The 15,962-nt window shown below is 47.7% G+C and overlaps 1 protein-coding gene across 1 annotated transcript in view; it reads right to left on the minus strand.

Annotated features, from left to right (window-relative positions):
• TMC7 (transmembrane channel like 7) overlaps positions 1–15,530 on the minus strand; it is a 49,166-nt gene extending 33,636 nt beyond the window's left edge. Inside the window, 2 exon segments of the mRNA XM_029220956.1 lie at positions 15,181–15,284; positions 15,286–15,530. Of these exon segments, the coding sequence (XP_029076789.1) occupies positions 15,181–15,284; positions 15,286–15,530 (349 nt within the window).
• Between the last annotated feature and the right edge of the window lie 432 nt (positions 15,531–15,962).

Here is a 15,962-nt window from a genome sequence, read left to right on the forward strand (position 1 = left end):
TGGGCCACTGACCAAAGTATTTGTATCTTAATTATTTCATTTACCAGGATGGTGCTCAGGACAATGAAATCGTCTGCAGAAGGGTTCACTTTCAGCAGATGTGTTTTGTTTTGTTTTGTTTTTTTCTTGCCAGTTCATGTCTATCTTACCAGAGTAAGTAGTTTCTATTAAGGGGGTAAAATGAGCTGATGTACTTGGTCAAAGAACCTTACATTTAGCTTTCCCCATATGCCAAAACCCAGGACTGAGGTAGACATTATAATCATTATTAGGCCGTGATAAGTTATCACTCTTATTCTAGTTTGGACTAAGAGAATTTTCAAGCACTTAAAAAAATTAACTCTTCCTTATTCCTTAAGATTTTCCTTGGCAATGTCACCTGCTTAGGAAGGCACACAGATTATTTCATGCCTCTAGAATTCAGTAGTCATAATAAACTTGATTTTACATAAAAGGTCTAAAAGACTTCCTTAAATGTCTTCAATAGCTAGAAGAATTGAGCTCTTTTTGGTTCCATGAACTCCTGAGAGGTTTAGAGGTAGGTAGTTATTTTGTTTAGATATGGACTTGACAAAGAATAACACTGCTTGTTTGAGTCACATAATAAATTCAGCCATTATAGACCAAGAACTCCTAATCCTTACTTCAGGCATCTTAGTGAGGAAGTTAATACTGACTGAGGTCAAATCCCAGTTCTACCCATTACTGGCCATATCACCTTGGGCAAGTTATTTAACCTCTCTCAGTCTCAGTTTTCTTACCCTTAAATTGGGGATAATAACAATACATAAATGATACCCAGTGTTCCTAATATTTAATCTATGCCATATGTTATAAACAAAAGTTTTGTACAGTTATACCAGAGCAATAAAGGATTCTTAATGAAACTAGTAAACAGATACGTCTCTTATTTACAAATCGTATATTACTGAATTTAAATAACAAAGAATTTTATTGCTGCAAAACCTAGATTATCACATTACTGTAAAATGTTTTGTTTTCTCAGGTTACAGGTTTTAATAGATGTACAAAGTAAATAAACTATTAAAATTGGGGACAATAACAGTATTTAGCCTCAGAGAATTGCTGTGAAGATTAAATGAGAAAATAAATGAAAGCACTTAGCATAGAGTCTAGCACAGTGCTGTCCAGTAGAAACACAATACAAATCACAAATGCAAGCCACATATATAATATTAAATTTTCTAGTAGCCAAATCAAAAAAGTAAAAAAACTGGTGAAATTAATTTTAATATTTTATTGAACCCAACACAGCCAAAATATTATCTCAACACATAATCAAAATTAAAAATTATTAATGAGATAGTTTACATTCTTTTATCTCACACAGAGTCTTCAAAATCCAGTGTGTGTTTTACACACAGAGCAGCACTCAATTTGAACTAGCCACATTTCAATCAACATTCAGTTCAACAGCCACCTTGAGGCTAGGGACTACCACATTGAAAAGCACAGTTAACACACAGCAAATTTTCCATTAAAAAGTGTTGGCTGATATCATCACCATCATCAGACAGATGTGTTTTAAGTTACATGATACCTGCATTCTAGTGTTTGGCTGCAGCCACTTGCTAGGTGTGTGGCTTTGAGTAATCTAACCTCTGTTTCTCATTTGGCAAATAGGGCTAGTGACATTTGCCCCAACTACCCTCACACAGTGTAGGGAATCCACTGTATGGGATAAAGCTCTGAAAAGCATGAACTGCTTTGCAAATGCATAGCGATAACAACATCATCAACGACAATAATAATAATGGCGTTTACGGAGCACTTCCTTTGCACCAGGCACTCTGTTAAGAGCTTCATGACCACTCATGGGATGTGGGCTGGCCTTATGATCTGCTTGGACCAACAGAATGCAACAGAAGTGATGCTGTGCCGGTTCTAAGCCTAGCCTCAGGAGGCCTTGCCAGCTTCTGCTGTTCTTTGGACGCCAGCTGCTGCTTTGTGAACAAGCCCAAGCTAACCTGCTGGAGGATGAGATCAGGTAGAGCAGGGATGATCACCCCAACCGAGACCATCCCAGGCCAGCCTACAGCCAGCTGTTGCCCAACTGACCACAGATGCTCACACGTACTGAGGTAGGTACTATTATCATCCCCATTTTACAGATGAGAAAATAAAGTCATTCACGGGTTCTCCAACCCCTTGCCCAAGCCCTCGAAGCCCTGCATGATCTGACTCCTGCCCGCCTCTCCAGCTCCTCGGGCTCTCTGACCTCCAACCTACATTTCTTAGGATCCTTCATATACTAAAATGGGCCTGTGTTCCCTCCTCCTCAGAGCCTTTGCGTATGCTGTTCCCTCTGCCTGGAGTGAACTTCTTAGCTCCTACTTGAATGCCACTTCCTCAAGGAAACCAACCCTGCCTCACTGCACTATTGTAGGTGTCTTTTGTTTGTTTGTTTGTTTGTTTGTTTTTTTGCGGTACGCAGGCCTCTCACTGTTGTGGCCTCTCCCGTTGCCGCGCAGGCTCAGCGGCCATGGCTCACGGGCCCAGCCGCTCCGCGGCATGTGGGATCTTCCCTGACCGGGTCACGAACCCGTGTCCCCTGCATCGGCAGGCAGACTCTCAACCACTGTGCCACCAGGGAAGCCCTGTAGGTGTCTTGTTACACATTTTCCCCCACACAGTAAGTCCTTCACAGCACTTATCACAATCTATAACCTTATATTTCTTTGCGTGACCATGTGAGTATGTCTGTCTTACCCAGTGGACTGTAAGTTCTCGGAGCGCAGGGACTGTGAAGATTTCCTCACCATTGCAACCCAGAACCCAGCAGCATCCCTGGCTCAGAGTAGTTCAATAAACACTTATTGGATAGATGGATGAGTGGATGACATTCGTAACTTGCCCGTGCTTAGAGAGCCTGGGGGTGGGGGCATTGGAAACAGAGCCAGGTCTGCCGACTCAAGAATCTCTATTAACTATACTTCAATAAAAATAAAAAAAAAGAATATTCACTCTGCTACATCAGACCACAGCTGGAGGCCAAGTTTTGCTGTGCCTTGTGCAGAGGTCCAAGGAGGGAGAGCTTTCTGTTGAAGGTGAGGAACGAATGCCACTTTCAGGATGTATTTTATACCTGATCCGATTTTAGTTTGGGAAGACCATCCTGAGTGGAGACAGGACATGGAAGGAGGAGGTAGGAGGCAGCTGTGATAACCTAAGCAATTACCCCTCCAGGGAGCAAAGCTTGCTTGGGTTTGAATCTGGGGTCTGTCGATTAGTAGCTGTGTGTCTTTGGGGAAATTACTTAACCTCTCTGAGCTTCAGTTTCCTCATCTCAAAAACTCATTCATTCACCAAATATACCTATCACGTGTCAGATCTGGAGCTAGGGATACTACAGTGAACAAAGTAAATACCCTACTCACGTGCCACTGAGGCTAAATAGAGGGGGTGTGTGAGCCCTGTGGATATTTGGGGAAGGGCATCCTGGGAGACGGAAACAGCAAGTGCAAAGGCCCTGAGGCAGGGGCATGCACAGAATGCTTGAAGAAGAGCATGGAGGCCTAGGTGAGTGGGGAAGAGTGAATGAATGGGAGCCTCGAAGGCTCTTTTGTTCGTGGCCCCCAAAGAGCCACACCAGCCCTCTGTGGTCTCCTCCTCTTGAATCCGGGCTGGACCCATGACTTGTTTTTAACCAAAGGTCCCGAGAGAACTGAGACTCTGCCAGTTCCAGATCCAAGCCTTAAAAGGGCCAGGAAGCTTCTACTTTGTGCTGTTGGGAGCCTGGGGCTGCTGTGTTAGAAGTCCAGCGATGCTGCTGACACAACCACGTGGAGAGAAAGAGGCCCCAAGGCTCCAAGGAGGACAACCAAGGAACTGGCTGACAGTAAGAATCAAGGTCCCGGCTTATGACCCCAGCAGGCCGTTGCAGCCGGTCCCCAGCCACCCTGGTCATCCTCGCCAGGCCCCACCATGGGCATGAAAAGGCCACTGGATGCTCAGACCCAGCAGATAGGACACAGAGCTGAGCAAACTGTCTCCTCTGTAGCCTGCTCATTTCCTGATGCACAGAATCAGCAGAAACAATAAAATGGCTTAAGCCATCACATTTGGAGCAATCTATTAAGTGACAATAGGGAGCTGGGACAGGAAGAATGGAAAGCAGGGATCAGAGAGGTGGCCAGGACAAACCAGGTCAGACTCTGTGGGCTGTGCTATGACCCTTCAATGTGGCAGACGGGCAGCCACCCGGGGCTCTGGGCCAAAGCATGTCGTGATCTGAGCACGTTTCAAAGGATCACTCTGTAGGCTTCAGGGCTAAGGACGAGATCCATCACAGGAGTGCCAGCTTGTGAGAATCAAAGGCGATCATGCAGGCAGAAACACTGAGCACAGCCCTGCACGCAGTGGGCTCTGTAAATGTACTTATAGCTAACAGCGAGGGAGCGCTGGGGGGAGGCGACCGGCCAAGGCCTTGATCCGAGTTGGAGTCTGATGGTGCAGGACTGTAATCCTTGCCTCTCCGATGGGCAAGTTCACATAGCAGAACAGCTGTCCCACTGCTGATGACACGGACACGCGTCTGGAGCCCTGCCAGTCACCAAGTGCAAGCCGACAAACCCGGCTCAACCTTCACTCCCGGCCCCAGCACCCCCCCAAGGGCATGACACACTTCCATTAGTAACATGGCTCTCTAAGCAAACATGGGGGTCCGGGGTTGGGGTGGAGGCTGAAGGCTAGAGGCTCAAAGCCCACCGGCTCCTCCCTCTGGCCAGCAACAAAGGGCTGTTATGAACCAGAACAAAGGCCTTTGAATATGGAGCGGCACTGACCCACTGAATATTCAGCAACTGCGGGATCCAGGGCCAGAGCTGGAGACGGGCTGGCTTGTCACCCACTAGCCAGGCCACCCCAGGAGAAACAAAGACCGTCTCTGAGTCACATGTTTCTCATCTCAGGAACGGTGGATATAATACCATGACCTCAGCAGCGTGATCATGAGGACAAATGTACCAACAACATAAATAATACTGGCTGGGAATTTGGGAGCATGCCTTGCGCCAGGCTATTTGAAGTACACGATATGCATCACCACACTCAATTCTCTGAGCTACTCATTGAACAGAATTATCCCATTTTACAGATGGAGAAAGTGAGGCTCGGAGAGGTTAGGTGCTTTGCCCACTCACACAGCTAGGAAGTGCTGGAACTGGGAACCTATCACAGGTCTGTCAAATGGCCAACGCTGTAGTCTTAATGAGACCACTCGGTGGGCCATGGATTTGCAAGCACTTTGTAAACAATAAAATGCCACGCGAACTAATCATCTAATTGCTCTTGCAGCCACACCACAGGAAGGACGCATCCTATTCACATATCCCAGCAACAGCCTCTGATGGAAAACTCTGTTTTCAAAATGGCCATCACTGAAGAGGAATGCTTTTTCCTTTTCAGACATCCTTGGGAAGTTCTCCATCTTCAAGTTAAAAAAAAAAATCGCAACTATACCCTTGAACACAAGCACCATTATTTTTGTAGCTGGTACACTTCCAACCCTTTGCATATAGGACCACACACTTTTCAAAGCATGACATCACCGAATTTCCCACACCACCCTTCAGGGAAGGCTTTGCTGCCCTGGCTTTTGAACAGGGAACCTGAGGTCTGGAGGGATGGCGGCTTGCCCAAGGCTTTGATGTCAAGACAGACTCCTGCTTCTACCGATTCTTAGAAAGGCACGTGGCATCACCTCTCCTAGCCTTGCTTTTCTCATCCTGAGAGGATAAGAATGGCTCACTAGAGTTACTGTCGGACGTTCTCCTGAGTTGATCATTTAAGCCTGTGGTGTGTAGGCTGCTTGATGACCATTTGCATGGGAGGTTGGAGCACGTCTCAAATACTGGGCTGCCTCCATCTAGGAAGGCCTAGAATCTGTTGGCCACTGGAGTCAGATTTCAGCAAGCAGGAGGTTACTTAGGTGGGAGGATGACTGGGTAATTATTACAGGAGATATGGGGACAGGGGCAGGGGTAACTACTTCTTCTGGTATCTGCTGTTCTTCCAGGTTAAGGACAAAGTTAGTCTCTCTGAGGCTTAGAGCGGTGCCTTGCTCACGGAAACCTCTCCATCTGGAGAATGAATGAATGGATGAATGAATGGGCAGAGGCAGGCACATCTGGAGAGCATCCTTAGGTCCCAACTTTCTTGGCAGCTCTTTCCACAGGACACCAAATCCTACCAACGAGCACAAACATTCCCAGAATGTGGGCACAGGCCAACTGTGACCTAAATGGCACCAAAACCACCATCAGCCTCCCTCAGGGGCTTGCCAAGAACCTAGCCTGACCGTATTTGGTGCTGGCTTCACTTCAGGGTTTTTCTTCCCACTCACAGAATCATGGAAACTCTGGGGAAGAAGGGACCTTCTGGGTCCTCTGGTCCAGGCAACCGGCCAGCTGCTGTGGCAATGAGCTCTCTTTGATACCTTGCATGGAGTCCCTCTCTGTGTGGGACTCTGGGCTGGGGGCAGGGGCTCTGGAGACGATGAAGGTTTACAGACTTGCTTCCCGTCTCGAAGAGTTTCCCCCCGCCTCATCCAACCAGCACTTATCTCCCAAGTGCCCAGCCCACTGCATCCCTGTCATTAGCGCATCCTCCTCCCTATGTGTTTACCTGCGTATTGACTCTGACCCTCTCCCTCCCCCACTAGACTGTGACCTCCGTGAGGAAAGGGACCCCATCTCTCTCCTTCACCACAGGGTCCTCAGGCCGTAAGACAGAGCCTGACACATGGAGGATGCTTAATAGAAACCTGTTAAGTGAATGAACGCATGCATGAATGAATTGTGAATAAATGAATTTGGTGCTGGGGATACAGGCAACATTGGCTCACCCACCAGGTAGACCAAAGTATATGTCTAGCGCACCAGCAAAAGAGGGGCACAAAAAAATGAGAAGACGATGTAAGGAATTTAAGCATTTAATATTATTCTTTTCTTTAGGGGTGACTTTTTATTTCACAATTGAAAAAGCTGGCAAAAAAATATTGATTGGGATGTTGACTGTATATTACAGCCTTTCTACTTCAGGTACTTTACACAAGGCAGCCCTATTAGACACATGCATGTACACCCAGTTTGACGTTACCAATAAGACAATGTAGACATCGATTTCAGAGCTTCTTAGACTTCTTTCCACTCATGTCTGTGTGTGTGACATTGTTTTGATTTTGGATGCTAACTGGAGCTGGGGCACCTGAATAATTTGTGCTCACAGCTGCCAAAGGGTCTTAACCAAGGAGCTCCCAGTGCAGGGGATCTGGTTAAAGCTTCTATGACATTTCTACCAGGTGCTCAAAAACCTCTGAGACCAGGGGACTCATCAAGGCCCTACTCCTGGCAGGACCACCCAACCACCCAACCATTCATTCACTCATTCACTTGAAAAGATTTACTGAGCAACTGCTACGTGCCATGCACTGTTCTAGGACTGGGACGCAGCCTTGAATACGACACACAAACTCCCCCTGCCTCTGGAGGAGACAGACAATAGACAAGTAAGAACAATATATTTCAAATGGTGATAGATGTCTGGAGAAAAATAAAGCAGGGGTGTATTTGAGCAAAGCCTGAAGGGAGGGAGGGAAAGAGCCATGTGGTTATCTGGAGGAAGAGCATCCAACAGAAGATAGAGATGAGCAAGGTAGAGACAGAGAAGAGCAAGTGCAAAGGCCCTGAGGCAGGACTGTGCCTGGTCAGTTCGAGGAACAAGAAGGCCCGTGTTGCTGAAGGAGAGTCAGCAGGGTAGGAGGTCGGGGAGAAACAGGCCAGGCCACATGGGGCCTGTGGGCTATGTTGTTACCTTACTTGGGTAAGGTGAGCACCAAGGGGGGTTCTCAGCAGAGAACAATCTGACTCAGATTTAACAGGATCTCTCTGGGCAGCCATGCGGCAATTTCTGTCCTTGAGCTACACAGGTCGGCATGGCTACAGCCCATGGCAGGGCATCATGAGTCAAGTGGCACCACCCTGCAGTGATGGAAATGTTCTATAATTGTACTATTTAACATGGTGACCACTAGCCACTTGTGGCTACTGGGTTACTGAAATGTGGCTGGTAAGACTAAGGAAATGAATTTTTAATTTTATCAGACTTTATTCAATTTACATCTTACAGCCACGTGTGGCTAGTGGCTACTGTACTGGACAACACAGAGGGGCCTTTTTCACAGGAACCCAGAACCTAGTCTGAGAGGGGAGGAGCCAGGGCCTTGGGAGCCTCCTCCATCTGCCAGACTTCAGAATTGCAGGGCTGGGGGGACCTGCATGAGTCACACCACCTGGCGCCTGGGTGGGGCCTGGGGAATGACTGGGTCCCAAGGCTTTATGACCAGACAAGCAAACAGCCGTCAGGAGCAGTGACTAACTGAGCAATCAGATCCATGCTGAGCCCAGAACCCAGGCCTCCTGGTTTCTAAGCCAGTAGAGCATCCAGTGGACTGTCCATGGAGCTGTTACGGTGATTCTGTCTGTCTGAGGAGGTGACATGACACGTGGTTAAGAGCACTGGCTCCAAAGGCCGCTGCCTGGATCCTAACCCCGGCTCCACTTGCTACCCGTGTGACCTGGCAAGTTTCTTGACCATTCTGTGCCTCAGTTTTCCCACCTGTAAAATAGGGGTAGTAGTTCCCACCTCGCACAGCCATCCTAAGGCGATTAGATGGCTACTGTATGTCAAATGCTTAAAAAAGAGGGCAGCAAATCTTTTCTGTAAAGAGCCAGATAGTACATACTATTTACCACACGGTCTCTGTCACAACTATTCAACCTGCCATTGCAGTAGGAAAGCAGCCATAATGCATGACTGTTTCCTAATGAAAATTTATAAAAATACGTGGTGGCCCAGATTTGGCCCATGGGCTGTAGTTTGCAGACCCCTGGCTTAGGGCAGTGCCTGGCACATCGTGCTACCTACTTGAAGCCAGGACTCTGATTATTTATTGATGAGCTTAATGTACATGAAGATTTAAATCTGCAGTGGCAAGGGGGAGGAGGGGGTGTCCTCTTGCTAAGGACCAAGCTACTCCCTATGTGGAGTGTTTATCTTCCTTGGCTAGGACCTCTCCAAAAAAGACTTCCAACTTTCCTGGAAGTGACAATAACCAAAAATTCGCCTTTACTGAGCATTTACCGTGTGCCATGATGATGTCAAATCCTTTACCTAGCTATCTCCTGTGATCCTCAGGATGGGCCCTTCTTATGTATTACCCTTATTTTGCAATATGGAAAGTTCAGAGAAGACAGGACCTTTTTCCAAGGTCAAGTTAAGGTCTGAACCATGAGGGCAATGACCTCAGCATGTCTTACTCACTCTTACACTCCTAGTGATTAGCATGGGGCTGGCACATAACAGGGACTCAAAAAACATGTCAAATTAATACACGGACACGGTAGCTCTATTCACAACATTAACATCCTTCTGTTGCAGCAGCTTGTCAAGTAACATCTCAGGGCCTCAGTTTCCAGGGGGATAAAATGGGCAAATAACACCTACTACACTGAGTTGCTCTGAGGAATTAAAGAAAGTTACCCACTTGAGTCCCAAATCAAATTGCTGATGGAGCCTACTGACCCTCAGGGACCGGCTCCTGCTAGCTGACCTCGTCCCATCTCCTCTCCAAGCTCCAGCCCAAGGCCTCCTCAGATACATGGAGGCCATTCCCACCTCTGCCCTTTGCTCTTCCTGTAGCCCCTCCGAACACTCTTCCCACCGGGGCTTCCCATTCACCTGCGCTGGCTCCTCTACATCCTTGGGCCTCAGCTCAGTGGTCCCCTCCTGGGAGAGCTGTCCAGGCGGGCCGCTCCCCCTCTCTATCTCATCACCTGCTTATCTCCTTCTCAGCACCTATGCTTAGCTGTCTCTGACCCATTTCCCTCCACCTGTTTAGGGTCTCCCCTGCTGGACTAGAAGCTTCGTGAAAGCACGTCCCTTGCCTGCCTCTTTTGTCCCTAGGCCCCTCGCCTGGTGCATGCTTTTGGCCCAGGATCAGTTCCCCACCTTCTCCTGGTGGGAGTGGGAAAACACAGAAGGGCTGGGTGGTCCCACAGCCAAACAATGCTCCTTTAAAAAGCAGCCAGATTGCAACAAAGTTAACAACACTGAAAAGTCATTTCCCCCTTTTATCCCTTAAATTCTTCACTTCCTGAAGAAAAAACCAAACAAAAAAAGCCACTCACGGCCTCTGGCCTTTGGGCCTAATCCGGTCCTGAATTGCTGGGCAGACAGAGCTCGGCCTCTTCGGGAAAAAAGAGCTCGGGAAAAAAATAACTCAGGTCAGAAGGCTGGCTCACTGTGGCCTGTGTCCAGGCCTGCACAACAGCCCTCCCACCCAGGACACCTTTGATGAGTAATCTGGATGAATGGACTTAGCAGATAAAGTTAAAAAAAAACAACACTGCAGGTCAAACGGTTACTTGTCTTCAAATTTCCTAAAATCGGTCAGACTAAAATAGCCCACGGAATAGTTGTTTAACTACATAAGTATCTAACAGATACCTCCAGAGAGTATAGGCACAGAGCACATGCAGTCATCAAACCTGATAATACTGGGGCTAGAAAAGGCCCTAGTAATCATAAACACAGTAATACCAAGAGCTACCATTCAAGTGCACAGCGCCTGCCCACAAGGTGCTAGATTCTTGACACGCTTATCTCATTAAATCCTTTCAGTGACCCTAGCAGATGGGGGTATGTGAAAATATTTTGGAACTAGGTAGAGGTGATGGTCGTACCATATTGTGAATGCATTAAATGCTGTACACTTTAAAATGGTTGATTTTGTTATGTGAATTATGCCTCGATCTCCGCCCCAAAAAAGTCACTGCATGCATGCTAGCCGAAGGACTCCTGACAGGAATGAGCGTGTAGTTATACTACACATACTGCACACATACGTTTACTGACTGGTATGAAGTACTGACAGACTGGAATATGGTAAATATTTGACAAAGGGAAAAAACCACGCAGAGTCACTCCATTCAATAAACACAGAACATGCCAGGTACGAGGGGGCTGAGGGGCAAAAAGCCCTGGAAGAGGGCAAAATGCCTCATGGTCGGGGGGTGGGGAGGCGTTGCCTCTTGGGAGGAGGGGACATTCCAGCTGAGAGCAGAAGTGTGAGGAGCTGGCCCTGGGAAGAGCAGGGGGAAGGGTGTGCCGGCTAGAGGGAACAGAGGCTGCAAAGACCTGGAGGGAAGCGCTGGGGCCTGGGAGGGGTGGGGAGCAGGTGGAGAGGCCCTGGAACAAGGCGGTCCTCCGGCTTTCACTCCTATCAGAATCTCCACTTTATAGATGAGGAAACGGAAGCTCAGAAAAGGCGGTAACTTGCTCAAGGCTACACAGCTTATAAGAGGCCAAGCTGGTGTCTGAACCTGGGTCTGCTTAATTCCAAAATCCCTGCTCTTAAAAATGATACAACTCAAGAGAAGTGAGAATACAGTTCAAGGGATACTTTGACAGGGTGAGGCTAGCAGGCTCTGTGGGTACAGAGATGAGACACAGTCTAGCCTGTGGGAGGGGAGGTAGTCAGGGAAGGCTTCCAGGAGGAAGTGACACCAGACTGAAAGATGAGAAAAATAGTATGCCTTAAAAGGAAGTAAAGTAATAGCCTCATGGTAGAGGGAACAGCAGAAGCTTCTCAGGCTCAAAAAGTAGCATGGGAACCGTCAGGCGGGGGTGGGGTGTGTGTGTGGAGAAGGGAGCTAAGATGGGGACCAAATCACTAAGGGCATCCTTTCAACTAGTGTTTATTGAAGGCCTCCTATACACCAAGCACTGGGCTAAGCAGGGGGATGCCATGGTGAGCCAAACAGGCCCAGGCCCTGCCCTGCTGGAGCTTACCATCTAGTAGGAGAGCAGAGACATCATAACAACAGTTAGCACTTACATGGGCCATGGCGGCCACTCCCCAGGATGGCCCCCTGTGACCCTCCCCTCCTAATATTCACGCCTCTATACAGGCCCCATCCACACTGAACAGGGCTGACCCATGTGAACAATAAAAACAACACTGTGTGATTTCTAAGACCAGCTCATAAAAGACACTACAGCTTCCGCCTTGCTCTCTCTTGGATCATCTGCTCTGAGAGAAGCCAGCCACCATGTCTCGAGGACACTTAAGCAGCCCTCTGGGAAGTCCACATGGAGAGGAACTGAGGCTTCCTGTCAACAGCCAGTGTCAACTCGCCATCCATGTGAGCGAGTCATCTTGGAAGGGATCCTCCAGCTCCAGGTAAGCCTTTGAATGACTGCATGGCTGGCTGACACCATGACTGCAATTTTGTAAGACAGACTGAGCCAGAAAAGCCTAGATAGGTCACTCCCCAATTCCTGACCCACAGAAACCTTGAGGTAAGTGGGTTCTAAGCCTCTAAATTTGGGGATAATTTGTTCCAAGGCACAGATAACTAACTTAAGCATTTACTTATTTATATAAGTAAATTATGAGTTTATTTATATAAGTAAGTTATCTATATAAATTATCTGAACCCTCATAATGGCCTCCTGAAGTAGGTACTTTCGTTATTTAATACATAAGGAAACTGAGGCACCAGGCACTTAACTGCCTTTCCCAAAGACAAAACCAGTGAATGGGAAAAAGAGGATTTGCATCTGAGAATCCAGAGTCTAGACTTGAAACCACTACACTATAGCTGCCAGCGTGGCTGTGGGTATACTCCATCATTCATTCATTCATCACAGGTTTAGTACCTACCACGTGCCGGACACTGTTCTAGGTCCTAGGGGAACAAGAAAAAGCCCCTGATTTTCATGGCACCCACATTCTAGAAGGAGAGATAGCTAATAAACCAGGAAATGATCAAACCACATGACTTCAGATGGTGCTAAGTGCTTTGAAGGAATAAGCAAGGTCAGGGTAAGAGATATGGGGGCACTTCTCCAAACAAGATGACTCCAGAGGTCTGCCTCTCTGAAGTGACATTTGAGCAGAGACCTGAGAGGAGCAGAAAGAGGCTGCCATATGAAGATCAAAGAGAAATGCACTCCAGGCAAGGAGAACAGCAGATGCAAAGGCCCTGAGGCAGAGATGACCTTGATATGTTGGAGGAATGAGAAGGCAGTCAGTGTAGCTGGAGCAGCATGGGCTAAGGTAAGGCTGTAGGTGATGAGAGCCTGCAGAGGTGGGCTGGGGTCCTTGCTGGCCTTGTTGGAGGCCTTGAGCTTGTTCTCAGAGCAGTGGGAAGCCACTGAAAAGTTTTAATTAAGAAGGCAATTATTGTCTACTCAGCCATAAAAACGAATGAAATAGTGCTATTTGCAGCAACATGGATGGACCTTGAGATTATCACACTAAGTGAAGTAAGTCAGAAAGAGAAAGACAAACACCACACGCTGTCACTTACCTGTGGAATCTAAAATATGACACAAGTGAACTTATCTGCGAAACAGAAACAGATTCACAGATACAGAGAACAGACTTGTGGTTGCCAAGGGGAAGGGTGGTTGAGGGAGGGATGGATTGGGAGTTTGGGACTAGCAGATGCAAACCATTATATACAGAATGAATAAACAACAAGGTCCTACTGTATAGCACAGGGAACTATATTCAATATCCTGTAATAAACCATCATGGAAAAGAAAAAAAAAAAAGAAGGCAAATGTTGTGATCTGTTTTATCATTAAGAAGGATACACATTTCCCATTTCTGTAAACTACACGCCCTGTGTCTCCTGACCCCCTCCAGCTGTCCTCCCAAGATGCTCATACAGTGTGTCATGGTTTACAAACTGCTGCAAAGTTATAAACACAGTCCCTTCTGAGCCTTCCACTCATGCTGGTGGGTACAAGGTCATAAAATACCATCTGTCCAAGGGACAGGGAGAACCTTTTGATTAGAGGCGCTAGTTACAATACTCATAAAAAGATGCTTAGAGATCCCCTTGAACACCCAGCAAAGATCCAAGGAAGAGGAATCTCCTTGCCTTCTGTATGGGAAACCAGGGTTGGCATCTTAAATGTGATGAACTGTGATAAAATAAGAGAAAGATAAAAAATCATGTGGAAAATACTTGAATAGCTATTACTGAAAGGCTGAAATTGAGCTGATGCCAGCACTATTAATACTGCATTAGAAAATAATTAGCATCAAACCCAGTCTTTTTTCTGATTCCCGAGCAAGTTCCCAGAGTTTGAGTCTCTCTAGATGTTTTTCTCTTTTTCTTCTTTTAGATGTTGAGATCAATCCGATCAGAGGGGCCCAATGCCCAAATCTACACTCATGCTTTACTGTAGATCCTTGTAACAAAATCTCTATTCTCAAATTGAAATAGAAAAAACGCTGCAGATAAAACTCACAGTGGGGAAGTTGAAGCCAAGGTACTAGGTATTGGAAGCATTGTCTACACACACACACACACACACACACACACACACAAAACCTCACAGTGGGGTCTTGTGTTTTCTTAAGGGCAAATAAAGATATGAATGCTGCAAGGAAGCCTGCCTGGGTACTGGCAACTTTTCTATCTTGACTGAGTAGCGGTTGTACACATTTATGTTAAAATTCACAGAGCTGTACACTTCACTCTTAAGTTTTACCCAGTAAAAAAAGGAAAAAGCATATACTTGGCTGGCTACCACTGATAGTGCCTTTCCTGTATCAAGCATTGTGCTAGGCACTTCACACATTTTTCTCTCAACTAATCCCACCAACATCTTATTCCCATTTTACTGCTGAAGACCCTAAGGTTCAGAGAGGGCAAGTCACTTACCAAAGATCACACAGCAATAAATAGCCGAGGCAGAATTCAGTTCTAAGTCCATCTAATTGTAAAGCCTCGTATGTTTGGGAGGCAGGCACCTGGTATCAGGATGTTAGGGCTGACAGGGATCTCACAATCTTTTCATTTAACATCTAAGATTATTTTGAGACTTGCCCGGGATCCCTCGACCAGCTTTGGGAAGGCAAACTCACCACTGTCGAGACTCCCATTCTAGTGCTCCTTTTGGTAGGGCATGGGCTCTCTGAATTGGGTGAGGATGGGTTGGAGGCGGGAGACCAGCAATAAGAAAGATCCGCTTTCCCCCAAGCCGGGAGATGGGGAGGGGGCCGGGCCCGCGCCGAGCTCCCAGCACCTCGCGGCCGCTTGCACCCGCCGGCCGCCTGGAGCCGGGTCCGCGCCGCCCTACCTTGGTGGATGAAGGCCTGCCTGCTGGGCCTGCCGGACGGGAGCGCACTGGCACTGGACTCGCTCATGGCTGCGCCGCGCGCCCCCGAAGTGCCACCGGAGACCCGCTCCGGCCGCCGCCGCCGCCACCACTGCCACTGCCGCCGCCGCCTCCCGGCCTTCCCTCCCGGAGCCGGGATTCCAGATTCCGGGGCCGACGTCACAGAGGCGGGGGCGGGGGCGGGGGCGGGGCGCCCCGGCGGCCCTTCCCACGCCCGCCCCCGCCGGACCACCAGAGCAGCCCTGCGCTGGGAGGCGAGGTGCAGCCAGGAGGCAGTGGGAGGGTGCGGCTCCGCCGCGTCGGGGACCCATGAGACGCGGCTGGAGAGCCGGAGAGACCCGGGACAGCTCCGTCCAGCGGCCGCGAGGAGGGGAGACCTCCCAGATTTTAAAAAGTGTAATAAAAATAACCAAGACGCTGAACAAGTGTATCTAGTAAGTTACCATTTGGGTACCAAAAGGAAAAAAAAAGAGGGGGGGAATATATTTGTACATGTTTGTAAATGCATAAGATATCTCTCGAGTGGGGAGCTGGGAGGCCTGGATGAGAAAGGTGCGAGGGAGGGTTTTTCACTACGTGCCGTGTTTGTCTTTTAAAATTTGCACCTTATCCACGTTTCATCTCTTCCTCTATCCAGGTACAGCTTAAAAGATAGAATGAAAAGGAATTAGCAAATATAAATAAGTGCCAAATAATTAAAGAAATGTAATTGTATATACATTTGTATACAAGTAACTTCCAAA

This window comes from Monodon monoceros, unplaced genomic scaffold (genome assembly GCF_005190385.1).
Source record: "Monodon monoceros isolate NGI ecotype Baffin Bay Population unplaced genomic scaffold, NGI_Narwhal_1 Super_Scaffold_13, whole genome shotgun sequence".
NCBI lineage: Eukaryota > Metazoa > Chordata > Mammalia > Artiodactyla > Monodontidae > Monodon > Monodon monoceros.